A 25,294-nucleotide genomic window follows, 5' to 3' on the forward strand; every position below is an offset into this window, starting at 1 on the left:
TGCATAAGGAGGCTTGGACTCCTCCCTGCTACTATACAGATGGGTCCCAAGCAGAAAGAACGTTTACAGTTGAAACAGAAAACCTCTTTATCCAGGTTCAGCTTGAAGTTTTGGGCTCTTGCAGTTTTACCTTGACAATACTAAGCATACAAGGAAAAAATAAAATAAAAAAAATCTAAAAATGAGTTTACTTACAAAGTTAAATAAAGTCTATACAGTAAAAAAAAAAAAAAAAACAAAAAACAAAAAAAAACACAACAATTAAATAGTAAGCTAACAGACCAAAATCTGAACACAGATTTACAAAAAGTAAACTTACATATATGCAGTATTTGTCAAGTTAATTAAAAAAAAAAAAAAAATTGCCAGTCTAAGTGCTTGTTTTTTGCATTACAAATGTTGCAGAAACATGCAGAGTCTTAAACAGCATCGACTGTCTTAATGTACACAAACTTAATTTTATCTTCATCTTGGCTCTTTTGGAATTTTACCTTGGAGAAGTATTTAAAGGTCTAAAAATCAAAGCATATAGGGGTTTAATGGTCTCTGAACAGAAAGCTGTGCCCAGTTTCTCATAATCTAGTATTTTTTTTTTTTTTCAAGAATTTACAGTACACTGGATTATATGAAATTATAGTTTCACGAGTTTACATTGCATATTTCTGAGTCCATTCTCTTGCTATTCTGTTGTACCTGTAAGAAAAAAAACAAAAACAAACAAAATTAGACCTTTGTGCGGTATAGGAACACGCGATTTCACACTGCACCTGGCGTGAACAAGCCTTAAAAATGTACTCCGAGGCAGAGCTCAGTGGTCTGCAGGTTAACACTCCACCCACCCCCCTCCCAAATCCCCATCCCAGCACAAATGCTGCTGTCCCCCCACCCCCAATAACCCACCTCTTCTAGCAGACCCCTCCCCCCTCCGAATCCCCACTCCTAGCACAAGCCCCCCCCCCCTTCCTCGCACAAATTCTGTCCCTTTAGTAGTGAAAGCAGAGAGAAGGGGAAAGCCAGGTGGAGGTGTGGGTTGGACTCCCTCCTCTTGTTTCTGTACACAGATGTTAACCATGCTTTCTCCCTCCAGTAGCACAGAAGCTAACAGTTAACAGAGGATCACTCAGATCTAAATGTACGGAAAAAAAAAAAAAAAAAGAAATGAAAGGATCTATAAAGAAAACTGCACAATAAAGCACCTATGAGAAGGGGTAAAGAGTATAACTAAACTGAGGACACCGGATGCATGGCAAATATTACAGGAGTTAAATAAATCATGCAATTAAAAAGGAACCTTACTGAGAGAAATGAAACTGCTACTGCATTTCTCGCTGTCTACATTTTCAGCCCCGACTCATGGGCCAGAACAGGCATGCAACATGTGAAGTCAGAAAACTCAATTTGGTTGAAAATATTCAAACATGAACACTTTGTCCATTAAAGGAAAAGTGAGTGTCTGACTAGTATGTGTAGAGACAGTGTCTATGTGGATAGGTCTGCTGACCTACAGACATTTACCTCTTGCTTCCATTCCACTGTGCTCACTGCTCCAGCCACTGAAAATAGCCATTGCTTCAATGGATGGGGAGCATGTGACCACCCCATGTTAGTGCCCGGGTCTAGCAGCCAATCAGTGCGACCAAGCACGGTCACACATTGAAGTGACATCACCACTCTCTCTAGAGCACTCTACTAGCTACAATGGAGGAAGAAGTAGCGAGGAAAAGCTGGCATTGCAAGTATTACTGAGTAAAGGTGACCTCTAACAGATACAATATTTACTGTATACTAGAGCTGCACGATTCTGGCAAAAATGAGAATCACGATTTTTTTGCTTGGAATAAAGATCACGATTCACTCACGATTCTCAACACCACGTATATTTATACATTTATTTTTTTTTTTTTTTTGGGATTACATTTTCTGCACATAACACTACCTTTTCAGCATTTTTACTTGTGAATTATCAATATAATAATTAATGAAATTATTATTTTCATTATAATTATATATATGTGTATATATATATATATATATATATATATATATATATATATATATATATATATATATATATATATATATATATATATATATATATATATATAAAACAATAATATAATGAAAATAATTTCATTAATTATTATTATATTGATAATTCACAAGTAAAAATGCTGAAAAGGTAGTGTTATGTGCAGAAAATGTAATCCCTAAAAAAATAAATAAATAAATGTATATTATAATGAAATTTATATATATATATATATATATATATATATATATATATATATATATATATATATATATATATATATATATATATATTCATTACAATATTTAATTATTTATTTTTTAGGGTTTTCCCCTCTCTCTCTCTCCCCCCCCCCTCCTCTGTCCTTGATTACCTCATGGAAAGCTCATCATGCCATAATTTTCTCGGACCCGTGAACAAATAGGACCTCGTCACTTGCGGGGACAGAGCAGGCGGGGCTGAGGTGGGACGGAAGACACCGTTGCGTCATCTGCAGACTTGAATTGAGGAGGCGTGATGGAGGTGCGGCCTGCCGCGTCATCTGCAGAGTGCTCAATGGAGGAGGTGTGACGGAGGTGCGGCCTGCCTCGTCATCGGCAGAGCGCTGAATAGAGGAAGCGTGACGGAGGTGCGGCCCGCCGCGTCAGAGGAGGCGTGACGGAGGTGCGGTCGTGAAATAACCCCACCCCCAGAATCGCCGATATTTGTGATGGAGATCGCATAGGGGGTGGATCGAGATCGCGATCCCAGAACGATTAATCATGCAGCTCTACTGTATACCCCTTGAAATTATCCACATTTTGTCAAGTTGCAACCAAAAACGTAAATTTATTTAATTGAGATTTTATGCGCTATATTAACACAAAGTGGCACATAATTTTGAAGTGGAAGGAAAATCATAAATGGGTTTTCAAATTTTACAAATAAATACCTGAAAAGTATGGCGTGCATTTGTGTTCAGCCCCCTTTACTCTGATACCCCTAACTAAAATCTAGGGATATCACATAATTCGTAAATAGAGTCCACCTGTGGTTAATTTATTCGCAGTATAAATAAAGCTGTTCTGTGAAGCCCTCAGAGGTTTGTTATAGAACCTTAATGAACAAACAGCATCATGAAGGCCAAAGGAACACAACTGACAGGTCAGGGATAAAGTTGTGGAGAAGTTTAAAGCAGGGTTACGACGTTTAAAAAAAAAAAAAAATTATATATTTTATATATATATATATATATATATATATATATATATATATATATATATATATATATCCCAAGCTATGAGCATCTTACGGAGCACTGTTCAATCCATCATCCGAAAATGGAAAGAGTATGGCACAATAGCGAACCTACCAAGACATGGCCGTCCACCTAAACTGACAGGCCGGGCAAGGAATCAGAGAAGCAGCCAAGAGGCCCATGGTAACTCTGGAGGAGCTTCAGAGATCCAAACATGTGAGAATTTGTCCACAGAACTGAGTTTTGCACTCCACAAATCTGACCTTTATGGAAGAGCGACAAGAAAGCCATTGTTGAAAGGAAGCCATAAGAATTCCCGTTTGCAGTTAGTGAGAAGCCACGTGGGGGGGGGGGCAGCAAACATGTCTGAGAAGGCGCTCTGCTCAGACGAGACCAAAATTGAACTTTTTAGCCTAAAAGCAAAGCGCTATGTGTGGCAGAAAACTAACACTGCACATCACCCTGAACACACCATTCCCACCGAGAAACATGCTGGTGGGGATGCTTTTCTTCAGCAGGGACAGGGAAGCTGGTCAGAGTTGATGGGAAGATGGATGCAGCCAAATACAGGGCAATCTTAGAAGACGACCTGCCGAGTCTGCAAAAGACTTAAAACTGGGGCGGAGGTTCACCTTCCAGCAGGAAAACGACCCTTAACATACAGCCAGAGCTACAATGAAATTTTTTAGATGAAAGCATACTCATGTATTAGAATGAACAAAAGTGTCACTCTAGATATACAAAGCGGGTAAAGACATACCCAAAAAGACTTGCAGCTGTAATTGCAGCGAAAGGTGATTATACAAAGTATTGACTCAGGGGGGCTGTATACAAATGCACGCCACACTTTTCAGACATTTGTGAAAAAAGTTGAACCATTTATCATTTTCCTTCCACTTCCCAATTAATGTGAAACTTTTTTTGTCTATCACATAAAATACATATACCTTTTTTGGTTGCAACGTGACAAAATGTGGAAAATTTCAAGGGGTATGAATACTTTTTCAAAGCACCGTACGGTCACTGTGCCCTGAATGGAAAAGGTGACAGTGTCTCTTTAAGCAAGAAAATCAACTTTCATTAATCTAGGCAAATGCTGAAAGGAAAAACATGAATGTTGTGTATTACTGACCACCACTGTAATCCACTTTATACTGCCCACAAAAAACTTTAAACCTGGTATTCTCAATTCTCTTATCTGGCACCCTGTTCCATTCAACCAGACCCAAAGCAAGGAAGCGAATGCCATGACATCGGGACCTGGATGAATTTCATAATGCACAGAGCTAAGAAATGACAAACCCTGTAAAGAAAACATTTTTCAAAAAGCATATTATATTTATGTGAGGGGGACATCATACAACATTCTTTCCCAATTTTTAGGAGGAAAATAAACAAACATACTTATCCTTATCTGTCTTGTAGGTCTGTGCAATATCCGGTACTAAAGGATCATCTGGGTTTGGATCACAGAGTAAGGAGCATATGGACAACAAAACTGCAATAAATAAATCAATAAAATAATATACAAAATTATATCCAGCACTTGTGAATGCAGAAACATTTAGCACCCATGAAACCAGCACCTGGCCCACAGAGGTGTACTTAATCATTTAACCCTGTGTCATCTAGGAAACAAATCAGGATGACTTAGGCCTCATTCACTATTTGTAGACGTGTGTTTCTGCCACTGTCTATGCAAAGGTACAAAAGAAAACAATTGTATTCTATGTGCCCTGTTCAAACAACACTGGTATCACGTGTACTTTTTCTGTGCAGAAATATGCAACACATTTGCAGTTTTCTGTGTAGAACAAAAAACCTCTTGACAAACAAAATTGTGGTGTTAACAAGGCTTTGCGAAAACAATTACGTTCATTGATGGACACGGCTCCTGATCTTCTTAACCACTGGGTTATACTGCCCCCTACAGGAGTAGGACACTAGGCAGAAAAACCTGAACCCTTCCTGCCTGTGCCATTTTCTGAGGCCTAGGGATCCCTCCTGGGTCTCTGGGTGCCGTCAGTTACTTGTAGCCTGTGTGCCCCCTAGTTGCTAGGCTGTTTCGGCAGTGGTCCTTCAGCTTATTTTTTTGGCTCAAATGCTGGTCTTTGGACCAAACGTCTAAAAAGGCCTTGATTGATCTTCCATTTCAGGGAGATCGCCTGTGTGGAGCTACCCTGGATGACATCATTCAAGGTCTCATGGGGGGAAGAGAGTAACTTTCTTCCGCAGGCTAGTAAGGGCAAGGACTCTGGTCGTAGATGTGGGCCATCTTTCTCGACTCATAAGGGGCGACTGACAAGGGATTAAAGCCTTTCAGGGCATTCTCTGGTGGATCCAAGCCAACTTGGTCTGGCAAGTCGAGAGCGGGCTTTTCCAGACCCGCAGACAAGGCTCCTTCAGCATGAAGGTGCGCGTTCACCCATATCTGGGGTTGGGGGGGGGGGCCCTCTTCGCTGGTTTCTGGACTTGGACTTCCCTGGTGCAAGACAAGTGGGTCCACAAAGTCATACGGTCCACATACAAGATTAAGTTTCGTTCTTACCTTCTAAAAAAGGTTCTTTCCTTCCAACTTGTGCCTGTCCATGGACCGCTTACAGGGTCCGTTTGGGGCGGTGCAAGACCTGTCACTTCGAGGGGTGATTGTCCCGGTTTCCGACATCCGAACATTTTCAGGGATTTTACTCAAACCGGTTTACAGTTCCCAGAAAGGAAGGCAAGTTGCATCCAACTCTGGACCTTAAGGCGCTGAACTGCTATGTGCAGGTGCAGAAGTTCAGAAGGGAGTCTATTCGCACGGTGGTGGCATCCCTGCATCAGGAGGATTTTCTTGCCTCTATCGACATCAAGGATGCTTACCTTCACATTCCAATATGTGCCGGTCACCAGCGCTTCCTCCGCTTTGCCGTGGGCGAGGAGCATTATCAGTTTGTGGTGTTATCCTTTGGTCTCGCCTCCAGCCCTTGGGTCTTCACAAAAGTGTTGGCCCCGGTACTAGCATTGTTACACCAGTAGGGGATCGTGGTACTGGACTACTTGGACGACCACCTTCTGCGAGCGGAGTCTCCTTCTGCTCTGATGGAAAACCTGGAGATCACCAAAAAAAACTGAGGGAGTTTGGCTGGATTCAGAATTTTCACAAAGCTGGACTATCTGGGTCTGACTCTGGACTCGGCCTTAGCCAGAGTGCTCCTTCTTTTTGACAAACTCCAGAAACTAATTTAGGTCTTGCTGTTCAGCAGATGGTCATCTCTCCGGACTTGCATGAGAGTGCTGGGCCTGATGGTATCTGCTTTTGAGACAGTCTCGTTTGCACAGTTCCATACGCAGTCCCTGCAGGGAGATTCTGAGCAAACGGGAGAAGAATCCACAGTCTCTGGACAATAAGATATGGCTGAGCCGGGAAAGAAGAGCGACCCCGATATGGTGGCTTCATTTTCCGGCGCTTCGGCTGGGCAAATCCTTCCTCCTTGTATTGGACAGTGGTCACCACGGATGCCAACCTGTCCGGGTGGGGAGGCATCCTCTGCAAAAATTCTGCTCAGGGGGTTTGGACACTGGAAGAGTCCAGACTACCGATCAATGTCCTAGAACTTTGAGCGATCAGACTGTGCCTGGAACATTGGACGGATCGCCTTCAGGCATGTCCATTGTGCATTCAATTGGACAATGCCATGACCGTGGCTTATGTCAATCACCGGGGGGGGCACAAGAAGTGCCCCGTCGGTTCTGGAGGTAGCTGGCATTTTAAGGTGGGCAGAAAGTTTCATTCTAGTCCTCTCCGCCGTACAAATTCCCGGGGTGGAAAACTGGCAGGCGTTGGACCCAGGGGGAATGGTCGCTTAATCCGGAGGGGATTCATCAGTTGCATTCCCGAGGTGGATCTGTTGGCGTCTCAGCTCAACAGAAAGTTGAAGAGGTTAGTTTCATGGTCACAGTCAGGGGATCCTCTGGCTAACGCCAGACACGTTGGCTGCCAAGACTTATATGCAGGATCGAGGCAGAAGGGATTCCGGTCATCTTAGTGACTGGGACTGGCCATGCTAGGCTTGGTATGCCGATCTGGTGCGGCTGGTTACCGACGTTCCTTGGAAGCTTCGTCTCAGGGAGGATCTGTTGTCCCAAGGGCCAATCTTCCATCCTGCTTTACAGTCGCTGGCTTTGACGGCCTGGCTGTTTAACGCCAGGTGCTGATGGATAGAGAAAAACAAGAACCCAACAGAGGGCGCACCAGCCTTGTACATTATGCCTAAAACAGTTTAATGCAGGCCTCGACAAATCCCTGGCGCCAGGTCGCATTTGCGACTAGAATTAGCGACCTGGCGCCTGGGGTGCCCTGCTTGAGCTGTCCTGTCCCTTTTGCGCCCCCCACCTCCTCTTCGAGTTCACGGACTTCCACGCCGTCCAGAAATTTAGTCCCCGGCTTTTCGGCCTTCTTCTGTGAGATGAGAAGCTAGGGGAACTGGCGCCCTCTTGTGGTGGCCGGGAGTAATGCATGTTCTCAATGCCTTTTCTTCTCCTTCCAAAGAGGAGAAGAGAGGGAAGTTTTTTAAGGCTTCATCTCTCTGTCCAGTTACCTTTGCTTAAAGGTAAGTGGACAGGGAGTGTGGTTATTATTATTAATTTATTTTTTAAATGTAAAAAAAATAATAATTTTTTCTTTTTTTTTTTAATTATTAAAAAAAAAAATAAAAAAATGTTTTCTTTTTTTTTCTTCAATTCATATTAAAAAAAAAAATATATATATATATATATAAATATATATATATCTTTTTTTTTTTTTTCCTCATCGCCGTGCCACAGCCAAAGGCCCCTTTCACACGGGCTGTCTGATCAGGTCCGCCTGTCAGTTTTTCAGGCAGACCTGATCGGACCGTTCAGTCTCCTCTATGGAGCGGTAATCTGCCGCCATCTGACCCTGCCCGCCAAAAACAGACGGATGGTGGTTCTATTTTCTATCCATCCCGTGGATCCGATCAGATGGCATCGGATGGAAAGAGACAGACAGTCTGTTTCCATCCAATTGCGCTATATAGGAGAGTGGGGTTCTAGTCGTATTTATGTGTAAATTTAGTATCAGTTTTATTAAATAAAGCTTGGTTGTTAGTTTAAAAAAAAAAAAAAACTGGCTCCTAACTTTTTTAGCTGGCTCCTAGATTTCAGGCAAATTTGTCAAGCCCTGGTTTAATGTATAAAAAGGTATAAAAAAGGGGGTACTCACAAACATGTGTTTGGTATAGTCATATCAAAAAATGACTATGAAGTCCACAGTATCCCAACAGGATGAATAAAAACGTAAGTAGGTAGGCTGACAGGTTTCAAGGCCCTGCCTCTTCCTCAGAGCCTCATGGATAGAGGTTAGTCTCTGATTCCAACGCTGTTAAAAGCTAGGAAATCTACTTCTAGTCGTTTTGGTTAAGCTATTGTTTACCTGGTTGGCTATAGTTTAGCCTTGGGAGTTTGTTTTCGCTGCCCCCCCCCCCCTTCATGTTTAACACTGTTTTGGGATGTCCCAAAGTTTAAGAAGATCAGGAGCTGTGTCTGTCAATGAACAAAAGAGAAAATGTGATTTTTGTCTTACCGTAAAATCCATTTTTATGATGTTCATTGAAGGACACAGCACCCACGCCTCTGTGGAGTTCTAATTCTTCTGACAATGATGGTAACAAAACTGAGTACCTATAGCAGAGAGTGGGAGTATACCCCCTGGGACTGCCCACTCACGTAGCCAGACTTTTTTTCTGTCTATTGTCCTTTTGTAGGGGGGCAGTAAAACCCAATGGTTAAGATCAGGAGCCGTGTCCGTCAATAAACATCAGAGAAATTGATTTTACGGTAAGTAAAAAATCCCATTTTTCTTTGTGTCCTTCTTCGCACATGGTGTGAACAAGCCTAACACATTATATACAAGTCAAACCTGCCATTTTTCCCCCCACATATGGTGTGAACGGGAACTTACAGTAGCATTGGGAGAACTTCATAGCATAGATCTATTGGTTGGCAATCTCTGTCTACATTAATAACAGCCAAGTACGTAGTCGTAGAGGACAAAATTATGCTTTCTTTTAGGGGGGATAATTATTTAATCTGTGCTTGTATAGCTGAAACCTTTCCTCTGCTCTTATTGACTCCTGACCGTTTATATTCTGATGGATTAAAAGCATTTTATCCTCCAAGCATCCAATTTACTATAAGACCCCTTTTACACAGACAGACTGCTCCATATATAGCAACGGATGGTAAGATCGGGTCTGCTGTACAGACTTGCGGACCTGATCGGACCATCCACTGCTCTCTACGGAGTGGCAGACGTCAACAGACAGTAAAATAATCATAAAGATAGTTGTATGTACAAGAATATACAAACACCAACAATAATAAAATAAAAGGTTGCAGTGCTGAAAATTAAATATATGACACAGCAGTGATGTAATGAATACTAATAAAAACATAATATGAGAAACTGTACACATTATAAAGTCCATATTAAAATTGATTGCGACAATTTCCAGTGTGAAATAATAATTCAAGTGTCACCACAGTGATGTCCTCCACCAATAGTAGGAATGCAAACTCACCAGAACCATATGAGGTCTATAACTTGGGGAGAAAAAAAATAAACTACTGCTGTGCCACATACAGACTAAGGCTGACCATACACGTCTTTGTTCAACCAGAGGGTTGAATGAAAAAAACTACTTGATTCCCCTATCCACACATTTATTTTGAGATCTACCAGACAAACATCTAGGTCACCTACACTAATAAAACTGACTGTGTAATGATCAACAGTCAGCTTGAGTTCCAGGCGAACTCAAAGCAGATGGTCAATCCTATTTAAAAAAAGGCATACAATATAGTACAGTGGCTTAATTTCAGAAACACTATTCTATAGGAATACAATAGTCAAATAATTGAAAAAAATGAAACATGAACGGACACCAGCTTGATGATTATTTACCTTTTGAAACAGTCAAAGCTGGAGACCACTGTGATCGCAGAATGTCAAGACAAATACTTCCGTTGCTGTTTATGTTTGGATGGTATATTTTTGTTGTAAAAGCAACCTACAAAATAAAAAAATAATATTTTATAATACACATACACACATATATAAACTTGTCAAGTTCATACACGCATAAAGGTCATATTCAATGTTTCAGGTTGTGGATGAGGTTAGAATGTTACACGGGGTATTTATACAGTGGGTACAGAAAAGGATCAATTGTTTGTGGACAGGCACAAGTCAGGAGATAGATAAAAACAAAAAAACAAAAAAAAAACCGTCAAAATGATTTATCAATGCCTGGAAATCCACTGAAGTCTATTCTTAAAAATTGGAAGGTATTTGGTGCAATACAGACCCTCCCTGGATTCATTACCTCGTTACAAACTGGATGAAAGAGCTAGGAGGAAACTGGTCAGAGAGGCTACCAAGAGGCCTTCAGCAACTCTGACGCAGTTGCAGGAATTTGGTCATTGTGTGCATGTGACAAGATCACAAATTCTCCACAATTGTGGCTTGTATGTGAGGATTGCAAGAAAAAAATCCACTCCTCAAGAAATGCCACATGCAGTCACGACTGTGGTTGTATCTTAATACATTCTTTGCATTAAGATTAAAAAAAAAAAAAAAAAACCCTGTGCAGCAGCCCCCCTAATACCTACCCGAGCCCAATCTCAATCCGGCAATGTTGCGCGAGAGACTCGGCAGTCCGGGACTGTCCCTTCTGATTGGCTGACACAGCAGTGAGCCAATGAGGAGAGGGGGGTGGGGCCAAGCAGCGGCCCTGTGTCTGAACGGACACACAGAGCTGCGGTTCGGGTTTCCCATAGCAAGCTGCTTGCTGTGGGGGCAGGAGTGCCGAAGAGGGAGCTGATAAGATGCAGATCGGGGCTGCTCTGTGCAAAACCACTGCACAGAGCAGGTAAGTATAACATGTTTGTTATCTTTAAAGAAAAAAAAAAAAAAAATGAGACTTAAGTATCACGTTAAGTATTTGTCAGTATAGAAGACAAATGGATGGGGCAAAATGCCACCAGATTTTAGAGGAAAATCTGCTGCCCTCAGTCAGAAAGTGGTCAATAGAAGGAGGTTTACCTTCCAACATGAGTGACCAAAAGCACACAGCAAAAATGACCACACAGTGGTTGAAGGAGAAAATGGTGAACGTCCTTGCATGGCTTAGAGCCCAGACTAAAACCACATTGAAAGTCTGTGGAATGACTTCAAGACTGCAGTCAACAATAAAATTTAACTGAACTTAAGAAGAGTGGGTAAATATTGCAAAGTCTCGATGTGCAAAGTTAGAGCCATATCCCAACAGACTAAGGGTTGCAATTCAAATAAGAGGTAGTTCAACAGAATACGACACAAGGGGTGACATTTTTCCTCCAACTTCTTAAATTTGTTTTAGGACATGTTAGGGTTATACAGCTGCAAGAAAAAGTATGTGAACCCTTTGGAATGATATGGATTCCTGCACAAATGGTCATAAAATGTGATCTGATCATCATCTAAGTCACAACAATAGACAATCACAGTCTGCTTAAACTAATAACATACAAAGAATGAAATGTTGCCATGTTTTTATTGCACACCATGTAAACATTCACAGTGCAGGTGGAAAAAGTATGTGAACCCCTAGACTTATGATATCTCCAAGAGCTAATTGGAGTGAGATGTCAGCCAACTGGGGTCCAATCAATGAGATGAGATTGGAGGTGTTGGTTAGAGCTGCCCTGCCCTATAAAAAACACCAGTTATGGGTTTGCTTTTCACAAGAAGCTTTGCCTGATGTGAATGATGCCTTGCACAAAAGAGCTCTCAGAAGACCTACGATTAAGGATTGTTTCCAGCTTTATGCAAGTAAAGGGTTATAAAAGTATCCCCAAAAGCCTTGCTGTTCATCAGTCCACGGTAAGACAAATTGTCTATAAATGGAGAAAGTTCAGCATTGCTGCTACTCTCCCTAGGAGTGGCCGTCCTGTAAAGATGACTGCAAGAGCACAGCGCAGACTGCTCAATGAGGTGAAGAAGAATCCTAGGGTGTCAGCTAAAGACTTACAAAAGTCACTGGAAAATGCTAACATCCCCGTTAGCGAATCTACAATATGTAAAACACTAAAGAATGGATTTCATGGGAGGATACCACAGAGGAAGCCGCTGCTGTCCAAACAAAACATTGCTGCACGTTTACAGTTTGCACAAGAGCACCTGGATGTTCCACAGCAGTACTGGCAAAATATTCTGTGGACAGATGAAACCAAAGTGGAGTTGTTTGGAAGAAACAAACACTATGTGTGGCAAAAAAAGAGGCACAGCACACCAACATCAAAACCTCATCCCAACTGTGAAGTATGGTGGTGGGGGCATCATGATTTGGGGCTGCTTTGCTGCGTCAGGGCCTGGACGGATTGCTATCATCGAAGGAAAAATTCCCAAGTTTATCAAGACATTTTGCAGGAGAACTTAAGGCCATCTGTCTACCAGCTGAAGCTCAACAGAAGATGGGTGTTGCAACAGGACAATGACCCAAAGCATAGAAGTAAATCAACTACAGAATAGCTTAAACACAAGAAAATATGCCTTCCGAAGAAGTGGCCCAGTCAGAGTCCTGACCTCAAATCGATTGAGATGCTGTGGCGATTCACACCAGACATCCCAAGAATATTGCTGAACTGAAACAGTTCTGTAAAGAGGAATGGTCAAGAATTACTCCTGACCGTTGTGTGAGTCTGATCTGCAACTACAGGAAACGTTTGGTTGAAGTTATTGCTGCCAAAGGAGGTTCAACCAGTTATTAAATCCAAGGGTACACATACTTTTTCCACCTGCACTGTGAATGTTTACATGGTGTGTTCAATAAAAACATGGCAACATTTCATTCTTTGTGTGTTCTTAGTTTAAGCAGACTGCGATTGTCTATTGTTGCGAGTTCAATGATGATCAGATCACATTTTATGCCAAATTTGTGCAGAAATCCATATCATTCCAAAGGGTTCACATACTTTTTCTTGCAGCTGTATCTTTGACTTGGAAGTTATAAGTAGCACTGAGTACTGAATACAGCTGAATAAAAACAAAAAATGGGATTTTGTACTTACCGTAAAATCAATTTCTCTGAGTTCGACAGACACAGTGCTCCATAATCATAAACTACTGGGTTATTTTGCCTCCTCCAGGAGTGGGACTAAGCAGAACAAAACACACCTGGCTATGCCCATGGGCCGTCCTCAGCTTGGTATATAAGCCCCCTCTCTGCTCTAGGTAATCAGTTTAGTAGCAAGCAGTATTAGAAGTATCAGAACTCCATAGGAGGGTTGGTACTAGGTCAGTCGAACTCAGGAATGGATTTTACGGTAAGTACAAAAATCCCATTTTCTCTTTTGTTCGATGGGCACAGCTCTCCATAAATCATAACTACTGGGACGTCCAAAAGCAGTGCCAAAAGGAAAACGAGGGGTGGGGAAAATAACCCAAGGCTAAACATAAGAGCTCTTAACCAGGACACAGAAGCCTTAAACAGGTCACAGGAGCCCCGTCTGAAAAAAAAAAAAAAGTTTAAAACAAAAAAAAAAAAAACAAAAAAAAAAACGGTCCTCAAGAGGGAACAGCCCCTCAAACAGCAGCCTGCAAAAAACTTTATGGCCAAAAAACATCCACAGATGCCAAAGTAGCTACCTTATAGAATTTTGTGAAGGTATGCACCGAAGATCAAGTGGCTGCCTTGAAAACTTGCGATACTGATGTCTGATGACGGAAGGCACAAGAAGCACTCAGCGCCCAAGTAGAATACGCCATGACAGGAAAAGATGAAACCTGACCTTTAACCACTTTACCACCAGTCACGTAACCTCTACGTGATCAGACTTTGCGGGGTTATACCGGGATGATGCCTCTAGCTAGAGGCATCATCCCGGTACCGTTGTTTGAAGCCGACGGTCGGCTTTCCGTCGGTAACGATCGATGCGGCTCGGGAGCCGCTCGATCGTTACCCGGGGGGGCGGGAGGGGACGTCCCCCCCCTCCCGCCGCCTTCCGCGGCTTTGCTCGGGGCTACCGTCCCACCGGGAGCCCCGAGCACCCAGCCGGCACGTCCGCCGGCTGGATGGAGTCCCGATGAATGCCGGAAACGGCATCGATCGGGTCTCCGATGACGTAACCCGGAGGCGGCGTCCATGACGTCACGTCCGGGTTACTGTGCTGCAAAAGGCGGCAGATTTGAAAAACGGCTGTATGCAAAAATGCCGTTTTCGGCGTTTTGCATACAGGGAAGTGTAGTGGAGGGGTCCAGGGTCTTTTAGACCCTCGATCCCTCCATAAAGAGTACCTGTCACGACATATTGCTGTCACCAGGGATGTTTACATTGCTTGTGACAGCAATAAAAGTGATCAGATTTTTTTTTTTTTAAAAACCTGTAATAAAGTTTAAAAAAAAAGAAAAAATAAATAGGAAAAAAAAAAAAAAAAAAAAAAAAAATTTAGCCGTCCCCGTCACCGTTAGCTCGCGCACAAAAAAAAACGTATACGCAAGTCGAGCCGCAAATGAAATCGCTGTTCAAACCACACATGTGAGGTATCGCCGCGATCGCCAGAGCGTTAGCAATAATTAAAAAAAAAGAGCTACACTCTAACTCTAAACTGGTAACCGTTAAATTTAAAGCGTCGCAGATTGAGATCTCTATTGACCGTAGTTTGTCGCCATCCCACGGGGGGGCGCAATTTTAAACCGTAACATGTTTGGTATCTATTTACTCGGCGTGACATCATCTTTCACAATATACAAAAAAAATGGGCTAACTTTACTGTTTAGTATTTTTTAAATGCAGTGAAATGTGATTTTTCAAATTTTTTCCAAAAAAATGGCGTTTTAAAGACCGCTGCGCAAATACCGCGTGACAAAAAATTTTGCAATGACCGACATTTTATTCTCCAGAGTCTTTGCTAAAAAAATATATATAATGTTTGGGGGTTCTAAGTAGTTTTCTAGGAAAAAATACTGGTTTTAACTTGTGAACAAAAAGTGTCCGAAATAGGGCTGGGGCTAAAGTGGTTAATGGAACAGGCCTGAGTCACCATCTGCCTGATCCATCTGGAGATGGTAGCCGAAGAAGTGGCCAACCCTTTTCTTGGTCCGTCTGTAACAAAAAGCGAGTCTGACCTCCGAAAGGACCCAAATCGCATTAACCACATCCAAGGTATGCAAAGCAAATTCCTTGGGATGAGCCGGCTTGGGACACAAGGAAGGCAACACAACATCCTCATTCAAATGGAAGTCTTTGGGCAGGAATGATGGACAAGGACAAAGAAACACTTTATCCCTATGGACCACTAAATAGGTAATGCGACAGGATAATGCCGCCAATTCCGACACCCTGCGGGCCGAGGTAAGCGCCACCAAGAATGTCACCTTCTGGGATAACGTAGGCAAGGGAATCTCCTGAATATTCTCAAATAGAGATTTCTGGAGAACCTAAAGAACTAAATTTAAAGCCCATGGCAGCAAAAGAGACCGTACAGGTGGAGCCAAATGTTGAACCCTATGAATGAAGGTACGAACTAAAGAGTACATGGCTAGGGGGTCGCTGAAAGAAGATTGTCAGGGCAGACACCTGGCCCTTGATGGTACTCAAGGCCAACAATCAATGCCCTGTTGAAGAAAGGTTAAGATGCGAGCCACAGAAAAGGATCGAGGATGAGCGCCAATCGACACCCAGATAAGTACGCTTTCCACGTACGATGGTATATCTTGCTGGAAGACGACTTCCTCGCCTTCACCATAGTAGGGATCACTGATCCAGACAGACCTCTCTCTCTCAGCAACTGGCTTTCAATATCTAAGCCATTAAAACCAGCGACTGTAAAGCAGGATGGTATATCAGCCCTTGGGACAACTAGTCTTCCCCAAGAGGAAGCACCCAAGTGACATTTATGATTAAAAGATCCTCACCCTTGATTCCTCACAGGAATTGCGGAAGAAGCCTGAGCCGAGGACGATCCTTGCCTTACCGTGGCCCTCGGACGCCTGCCAGAGCCTGCCATGATCTTGCCACGAAACTCGGTATCCTCCTGTGGAGCCAAACCTGCTAAAAAGGAGCTGCATGTAGGACTGTGCAAACAGAACTGTCTTGAAGGTGTATACAACCAGAGGCAAAACCTGTATGCAAAATGGGAGAGAGAACCATCTGTGTGACAGTAGCCGGTGAATCACAGCCTGTGGCTCCTGAAGTTTGCCTAGAGGAAGGACCACCCTGGTCAGAATTAGAATAAGACCTAGGTAAATCTATTCACTGAACAGGGAATTGGGGGGAGACCTTAGGTAGTTCAGACATAACCTAAACTTTTTCAGGAATTAATCTGCACAAGGAGACCAGGGACCTAAAAAATCTGAAAAGGACAAGCTTTATCCCCCTTTCTGGGTACCCCCAAAACAATCATTTTGTGGATCCCCTTGACGGTCATGAAGGAGGTCCACGAGGCAAGAAACCAGCGAAGATGTCCCCCTACCCCAATAATGGGTGAGGGCAGACCTTCTTGCTGAAGGGGTCTTGTCTGCGGGTCTGCAGAAGCTAGCTCTAGGCTTACCAGACCAAGGATGATTGGAACCTCCTGGGGAAGATTTGAAAGATTTATTTCCCTTATTCTCCGTCCCAGGAGCACAAAATAATTTTCTATGTGCTGAGAAGGAGGGCCACCATCTGCAACAAGACTCCTCCCTTTCCTAGACTATAAAAGGAATGTACTCTTCTCTCTCCTCCCCCCTCCCCCCATGATACCCTTTAATGAGGTCATCCAGGGTAGCCCCAAACAGATGATCGCCTTGAAAGGCCAGATGAACGAGAGCTTTCTTAGAGGCTTAGTCTGCAGACCAATTCTTACGCCACAGCGCGCCTAATCACACCGATGAAACAAAGTTCGGACAACACAGGAGCTGTATCCAAAGCAGCATCACAAATAAACTGCAGCCCGTGGACCAACTGGTCCGCTAAATCAACATAAGCAGCGGGGACCTGCTCCCCCCCCCCCCAGGCCCTGGTGCAAAGGCTTGACCCATTCAGTTAGGGTCAGAGACACCAGGGCTGAGGCACAGACTGGTCGCAATGTCGAACCAGCCATAGTAAACATGGTGCGTGCAAAGCCTCCGCTTTCCTGTCAGCCAGGTCCTTAATGGACGGGGATTCCTCTACTGGGATCATGGTAGCTTTGTTCAACCTGAAAACAGGAGGGTCCACCACTGGTGGACTAGTCCACTTTTATTAAAAGTGACTCCTTAAAGGTTAATGTACAGCAAAACGTTTGGGGATCACAAGGGGTAATTTTGGTTATTACCATTGCTTACAGGAAAACCTGTCAAAATAAGGCACATAAGGAAACACTTTTGGAGTGCGAGGTGACTTATGCGTACCAAACAACACAACCACGCCCATGGCTACATCAGCTGAGGCGAGACCAAAGGCTATGTCGCGTCTGACCTAGCGCGTAGCTGCAGTCTGCACACGCTCGCTGGCTGGGTGGACCACTGGATCTAGATTATCCAGCCCGATGCCTAGCTCGAAAGTTGATGGTAGATTTCTCGATAGAAAAACAAAAAAGATAAGGAAGGAGAAAGTTGCTAGGGCCAGAGATCCCAGCCGGAAGCCTATGTCCTTACTCCTGATTAGACAGATTAATACTGATTACCTAGAGCAGAGGGGGGGGGGGGTTATATACCAAGCTGCGGACCGCCTGTGGGCGTAGCCAGGTGTTTTTTGTTCTGCCTAGTCCTACTCCTGGAGGAGGCAATATAACCAAGTACTAATGATTTATGGATTGCTGTGTCCGTCGATAAACGGAAGAGAAACAGCGATTATTTTAAAAAAGTATTTTCTATACCCACTATACATTTCTGAGACTCTGGTGTTGAGATAGCCTGGACGCTGAGGAATGGCAAACAGACCCTTTGTGTCCATTACAAGAGGGTTCACCTCACCCCCTGCTGCATTCTGGATGGAAATAATGGACAATGCAGCCAAAGGCTGATAAAATCCAAGCGAAAAGAATTGAAAACTATTATGGTTAGAAGGTCCCACTGCTTAGGTTGCAAAGTGATTTAGAAGCCAAACGGGTGAATGAATTCAGACTATCTGTAATGATCACTTTACAGTGAAGCTTGCCTTTTGATGCAATCTAATGTATGCAAGCAGGAGGGCCAATGTTTGCATTACATGCAGTAACTATATGTACAGAGATTTACAAGAGTGAAATTCTTGCTGTTACTTAGAAAGATTTTCCAATACTACACCCCCCCCCTCCTCCCCAGGATTGCAAAGAATTATAGTGGCTCTGCTCTGCCATGAAAACTCACCCACTTTGGTGCTTATCCATTCCCTGGGAATGTTATCTTTGTATCCATTATTAAAAGGAGACTAAATCTTAATCTTTACTTGACTTTAACATGACAAAGACATCGGTGTCCACAGAACTTCTCACCTTTGGCGGTTTGAATGGATAATCTGTTGGAAACTGGATTGTAAGAAAGAAGACTCCACCTTGATAAGGACTGTCAGGCTGCAGGGGGAGAGAAAAAAAAAAAAAAAAAAACTTTACTTATCCTAGTCTGGAAACTGATTTAATGTTAAACCTACAACGGCATTTAATCCTAATTTCACAGCATATTAACAAAATAATATGTTCAATTTCCAGAGGAGCATATTGCAAAAGTAAGGGGAACAATAGAACACCAATAAATAAAATATAGGTTCTTGGTGTATTGACTCTAATGGATATAGACATCACTCTGCTTCGGTTGTGGACGAGAGACATATAGGTTTGAATGCGTTCTTGTATTAAATCAGCTTCACAAATATATAACATAGAAAACACACACACACACACACACACACACACACACACACACACACACACACGGAAGCAAGTTCCCTAGGAGGAATGGGAAGTAAACGAGTGGAGGGAGAGAGAAGTCTTTTTTTTAATGTAGGAAGGGTGATGTAATTCCTTTAAATACTCCAAAAACAAAAGGGCAATGCCTACATGCTCTACTAATCTCGTTTTTTATCAGCTTCTGGAGACTAATTCATGCTAAAAAAAGGTGGCAATGCACAATGGGCAAGTGATGGAGAAGTTATCCATAACATCTAAGACGCAGGCTGTCATTTTCAAACTTTTTACGAGCTCCAAATCAAATTGCTTTCTCCATGTTCCTACACGCGAGGCCTACATTAAAATTATGGTCATCTGTCCTCAGGACTAAAGAATTATATACATAAAACCCCATACTTACAGGTCCCATTATTGTGGCCTGCCAGTGAAACACTGCGGAGAGAAAACACATATCATAAGGATGTTCTGAAACAGGTCAGGCACAAACAAAATATACACATTACATTAGGTAAACTTACTATCATCTCCTACTGGTCCTGCTGAGCACTGGGCTGGAGGATCACGCTGCAAGTCTGTTAACTCCTTAAATGCACGAAACAGGGGTTTTACTCCAAGCATTCAGAAAAAAATAAGCATTTGAAAAATATAAGCAGGCTAGCAAAAAGGACATTAAGTGCATTCAATGATAGTTAATGAGAAATTTCAGCCAATATTTCTGCATTTCCCTGCAAATGACAGAAGATAATCTTCCCTATAGCTCTAGGATCTTAAAGCGGTTGTAAACCCGAAATAAAAAAAAAATAAAAAACCTGCAAGACAAAAAGGCATAATGAGCTAGTATGCATCACATACTAGCTCATTATGTATTACTTACCTTAGAACGAAGCCCCGACACGGACCCCCGGACATCGCTGTGGGCGCTGCCATGATCCCTCGGCGTCTCTTCCGGGTTCGCGTGGGAGTGATTTTCCGGCAAGCTCCCGGCAAGGAAAACTGAAGGTCCCCCCGGACCTTCAGAGCGCATGCGCCGCTCGCGTGAGCGGCTGCATGCACTGCAAATATCTCCTAAACCGTGCCGGTTTAGGAAATATTAATTGTACCTGCAGGTAAGCCTCATTATAGGCTTACCTGTAGGTAAAAGTGTCAAAAAGCGGGATACTACCGCTTAAAGGGTAACGCCACTTTTGTGGGGGGGAAAAAAAAAAAATTGCAAAACAAAAAATATAGCTCATACAATTGCTACACAAGTCATACCAACACTGAATGCCATTAAAAATGACCTTTTCTTTTTAATCTGCAGCGCTGTCATTTTCTGTAAAATGCAATGCAATTTGACAAGCTGGAGGCTTTCTGTACAACGATGTTGTACAGAATGCCCACAAAAATGTAATTTCCTGTTTGTGCAATTGGCTTACTGCTGATTTTCCCAGAGGTCTGCACTAAAGATACAAGTCATATTTTGGCATCCCCTGCACCAAAAACATTTTTGGTGAGATACTCAAAAAGAGAAATCATGTCTAAAGCGATGCAGACCCTGCCACGTTCCTCATTAGAACCCTGCAACTGCAGCAGCTGATTTAGAATTTTAAAATAACTTCTATACAGATTCACTCAGCACATGGATACAGATACAGTACCCACATCCTGGGTACAGGATGTGTGCTCTTTGCAAAGTCAATGGCCTTATTTCTTTCCAGGTTTACTTTAAAATTAACAGAATAATGAATAACTGGATTTTTGTAAGAACTTATCGTAAAATCCTTTTCTCTGAAGTTCGACAGACGCAGCTCCATCTAGTCAGAGACTATAGGTTTATGCTCCTATCAGGAATAGGCACTAGGCAGGGAAAAAGCTTAACCACACCTATGGGGTTCATTCCTGCAGGCATAACACCACACACCCTGCTATCAAACAGTTTAGTTATAAGCAGTGTTTAGAATAGAAAAACCACCCCATTCACTCAGAAGTAGAGGGGCAGGTGCTGAGTCTGTCGAACTTCAGAGAAAAGGATTTACGGTAAGTTCTACAAAAATCCAGTTGTATCTATTGTTCGACAGACGCAGCTCCATCTAGTCAGACTATAGGGGTTTCCCAAAGCAGTATATTCATGAGGAGTGGGAAGACAAGTCAAACGGAAACGTAACTCCCCAAAGGAAGGAAGGAAAAAAAAAAAAAAAAAAAAAAAAAAAAAAAAAAAACTTAGCCAACCAGGTAACATGGAGCTCACCCTGAAAACACAATACACCCTCAAAGAGAAACAAATTTAAAAAAAAAAAAAAAAAAAAAAAAAAAAAGTTCTCTAAAGCGGAGTTCCACCCTGAAAAAAAAAATATTTACCTAAAAATACCCCCGGGACAGTCAGGGCTAGTGCATTTAGGCAATGATAGCCTCTGAACTGTCCCGTTTCACTTGCCTTTTAGAAGAAATACTTACCTTGAAAATGTATTGTCCAGCGCTGCCATCTCAGGTATGGGCAGCTGAAGCTGGGGTGTCCTTTCGGTGACGTCGGAGTCCCAGAATGCCCTGCTAGTCACATGCCAACACATCTACTTTGTAGAATTTTTTAAACGTAAGCACAGACGACCAAGTTGCCGCCTTGCAAACTTGCAGCACTGATGCCCGATGGCAAAAAGCACATGAGGGCTCAGTGCTCCCGTAGAATGTGCCTTCACCAGAAAAGGTGGAACTTGACCCTTCAGTGAATAAGCTTGTCCATCCGGATATGGCCACCGCAGACGCAGCCAATCCCTTAGGAGATCATTCGGGAAGGATAAAAAGAGCGTCTGATCTTCTAAAAGACTCTGTGGTCTCCGGATAGACCCTGATCGATCGTCCGAACCACATCCAAAAAAATATATAAAAAAATAAAATTAGCAGACACTGACCCCAAGGAGCCACCAGAGAGTCTGTGGCGTCGGCCAGAGGATCTCGAAACCTGGCTATGAATCTCTGAACCTTTTTGTTGAGGCGGGAATCAAACAGATCGACGTTGGGAGTCCCCTCCCCAAACACACAGGAGATGAAACACCTCTGGGTGCAGGGACCACTCCCCTTGATCCAACACCTGACGACTTAGGTAGTCCACTTGCCAGTTCTCCACACCTGGAATGTGTACAGCATAGAGAGCTGGAATAAATTTTGCTCCACCCAGGCCAGAATCTCAGCCACCTTCTTGGCTGCCAAGACACTCTTGGTGGCTGGTGCCCACCTGGTGATGGATGCAAGCCACAGCTGTGGAGTTATCTGACTGAATCCAAACCGGACAATCTTGCAGACGAGTGGTCCAATGGCTCAGACAAAGCTTTATTGCTCTGAGCTCCAAAATGTTTATAGGTAGTTTCGACTCTGCCTTCATCCAGATACCCTGGCACAAAGCTTCCCTAGCACCCCGCCCCAGCCTAATAGGCTGCCATCCATGGTCACCACTGTCCAAAACAAAGGGAAGAAGAACTTGCCCTGGCATAGTGCTGGAGACAGAATCCACCACAACAGAGCAGACTGTGTTGTGGATTAACCAAATCAAAGAGTCCAAGGACTTTGGATCCTTGCTCCATTTGACAAGAATCTCCCTTTACAAAGGTCTGGTATGGGACTGAGCAAACGGAACCACCTCGAAGGTTAATACTATCAAACCCAAGGCCCGCATGCAAACTCGGAGAGGACAGATTGTTAGCCAACAACAACCGAATCGCCTCCTGCAACTTTTGCAGCTTGTCTGGGGGAAGAAATACCTTGGCCAAGGCTGAATCCAGAGTAAAGCCCAGATAATCCAGTCTCAAGACAGGTGTCAGCGTGGATTTCTTGAAATTGATGATCCAACTGAAATTCTGCAACTGAAATCCTGCAGAGTTCTGACAGTGACCGTCCGATCCCCCAACAAGACTGAAGGAGAGTCCACTCTCCTAGGAGATTGTCTATACACAAGAACAAAACAAGCGCTCTGAGTATAGGCTAGTAGGAGTGATGTAGGAATGCTAAAAAATGGAACACAGATATAGCTCAACTGCAAATATGAACAATCTGTGGACTGGGTATGAAGGGGCGTTAGTCCAATAAAAAGTCCAACAGGTGTAGATCAGACTAAGTCCAATTGCTGCTGTAAGGGCTGCTCCGTGGGACACAGTGAAGTCGGTGCTGTGGGACAATGTAAAGAAAACAGAAAACGGAGCGCCTCTAAGTGCAGCATTTATTGAAGAAAAGCAAACGCATTATAATGGCAACTCACATGGTGAAGGGAAAAGACAAGCTGTGAAAGATCCGGTGGTAGGGCTGATGGAAATCCAGGGGTCCCGGAGAGTGGAGATGCCGAGAGCTGGTCTGAAGGGCGGAACGACACTGTCCTGGGAATCGTCCGTCTTCCGGATGCGGCTGGGCGCCAAAGGACCAAGCTGGAACGCAGCGTACGCTGCGTGACGTCACCGGAGGTAATGGGATGACATGACGCGTTTCAGAGCTCGCGCACGGGACCCCTGGATTTCCATCAGCCCTACCAGCGGATCTTTCACAGCTTGTCTTTTCCCTTCACCATGTGAGTTGCCATTATAATGCGTTTGATTTTCTTCAATAAATGCTGCACTTAGAGGCGCTCAGTTTCTGTTTTCTTTACATAGGAGATGGTCTAGGTACCCCAGTACCGCAACCCACCGTTGGCGCAGCAATGCCAAAACCGGTGCTAAGACCTTGGTAAACACTCTGGGAGCTGAGGTGAGACCAAAGCTTAACGCCAAAAATTGATAATGCTCCTCTGCGAAGTTGGTGTCCAGCGTAAATAGGGATATGAAGATATGCGTCCTTGAGATCTATGGAGGCCAAGAAATCTCCCTGGTGTAGTGACTACACTACTGTGCGGATGGATTCCATCCGAAACTTCTGTACCCGCACTAAGCGGTTCAGGTCCTTGAAATCCAGGATGGGATGCACCCTGCCTTCCTTCCTGGGCACGGTGAAGAGGTATGAATAAAACCTTTGAAAACGTTCCTGCAAAGGAACCAGTACAATCACTCATTGTAAAAGCAAATTGTGTACTGCCCCTCACAAGTCCCTTAACCAGACTGGGGATAGTCGAAGATTGGATGGGAAGAAACTGTCCGATGGGCAAGACCAGAATTCGATCTTGTACCCAGATTGGATCAGTTTGTGAACCCATTTGTCCTGAATCAAGGAGGTCCAGGGTTCCAGAAAGAAACAAAGAGATCCCCCTACCCCAGAATGGGGTGAAGGCGCCCCTTCATGCAGATGAGGTCTTGTCTACAGGTCCAGAATGGCCGTTCTTTGCTTTTCCCGATCATGGCTTCTTGGAACCCCCAGAAGATCTCAACGATTTACCCTTTTCGTGCGACCTGGAGGCACGAAAAGAAAGTTTGAGCATTAAAGGAAAACCCTTACCTAGGATGTGGCATCTTGCCCTTAGAGGATTGGGGAGATGAGTGCTCTTGCCATCGTGATACGTTTGATCAACTTGTCCAGAGAGGATTCAAACAGCCTCTCCCCTAAGAAGGGAAGATCAGTCAAGGCCTACATGAACACCAGGGCTTGAGCCAACTGGTCCAGTAGTTCCAACACTGCAGGGGGGAGCCGTTCAGCTTCCAAGTTACTTTTAAGTAACTTCACCATTCCGTAGCAGTCTGCGCTACCAAGACATTCACAAAAGGTAGTCTTTAATATGTGACCTGCTACCACATGTAAAACGGCGGGACAAGAATTCCACCCATCTATCCATGGGGCAAAAGTTGGAGACTCTTTCACCAGTACCAGAGTCGCTTGGGGGAACCTGGGGGGGGGATCCACTTTTGGTGGTACAGTCCACCTAACGGACACTGCCTCTACAAAGGGGTAACCGCATGTAAAAAACCCTTAAGCACCACTAACATGTGCTTAATGTGCTGCCATTGTTCATCCACAATAGTATAAAACAATTATGGACAAGGGAACACCTTGCCCGATTTATAGGAGCCAAATGACACCTGCGTACGGGTTCATCAGCCAATTTTAAAGTTTCCCACACTGAAACTATCAAAGTTTCCACCAAAGTGCGTTCCCACACGGCAGCTGATGACAGGTCTTATTCACCGTCAGAATGCGATGACACCAACCCCTCAGGATGGTCTGCGTCTGCCGAAGTCCGAAGACCCTGCTGATGGAGG

At 43.6% G+C, this 25,294-nt stretch overlaps 1 protein-coding gene across 2 annotated transcripts in view; it reads right to left on the reverse strand.

The window, feature by feature from the left end:
* Positions 1–439: 439 nt before the first annotated feature.
* Positions 440–25,294, reverse strand: part of UBE2D1 (ubiquitin conjugating enzyme E2 D1) — a 65,788-nt gene continuing 40,933 nt past the window's right edge. Inside the window, exons 2-8 of one of the 2 annotated variants that reach the window (XM_082268033.1) lie at positions 19,670–19,733; positions 19,552–19,583; positions 18,741–18,818; positions 10,231–10,336; positions 4,671–4,764; positions 652–693; positions 440–512 (exon numbers count right to left, since the gene is read on the reverse strand). In XM_082268033.1, coding sequence (XP_082124159.1) covers positions 488–512; positions 652–693; positions 4,671–4,764; positions 10,231–10,336; positions 18,741–18,818; positions 19,552–19,583; positions 19,670–19,733 — 441 coding nt within the window. In that variant the 3' untranslated portion in view covers positions 440–487. Of the gene's footprint in view, positions 513–601; positions 694–4,670; positions 4,765–10,230; positions 10,337–18,740; positions 18,819–19,551; positions 19,584–19,669; positions 19,734–25,294 lie in introns of those variants that run through there. The other variant, XM_082268034.1, reaches the window with a different exon arrangement.

This window comes from Pelophylax lessonae, assembly GCF_965119305.1.
Source record: "Pelophylax lessonae genome assembly, chromosome: 9".
Lineage (NCBI taxonomy): Eukaryota > Metazoa > Chordata > Amphibia > Anura > Ranidae > Pelophylax > Pelophylax lessonae.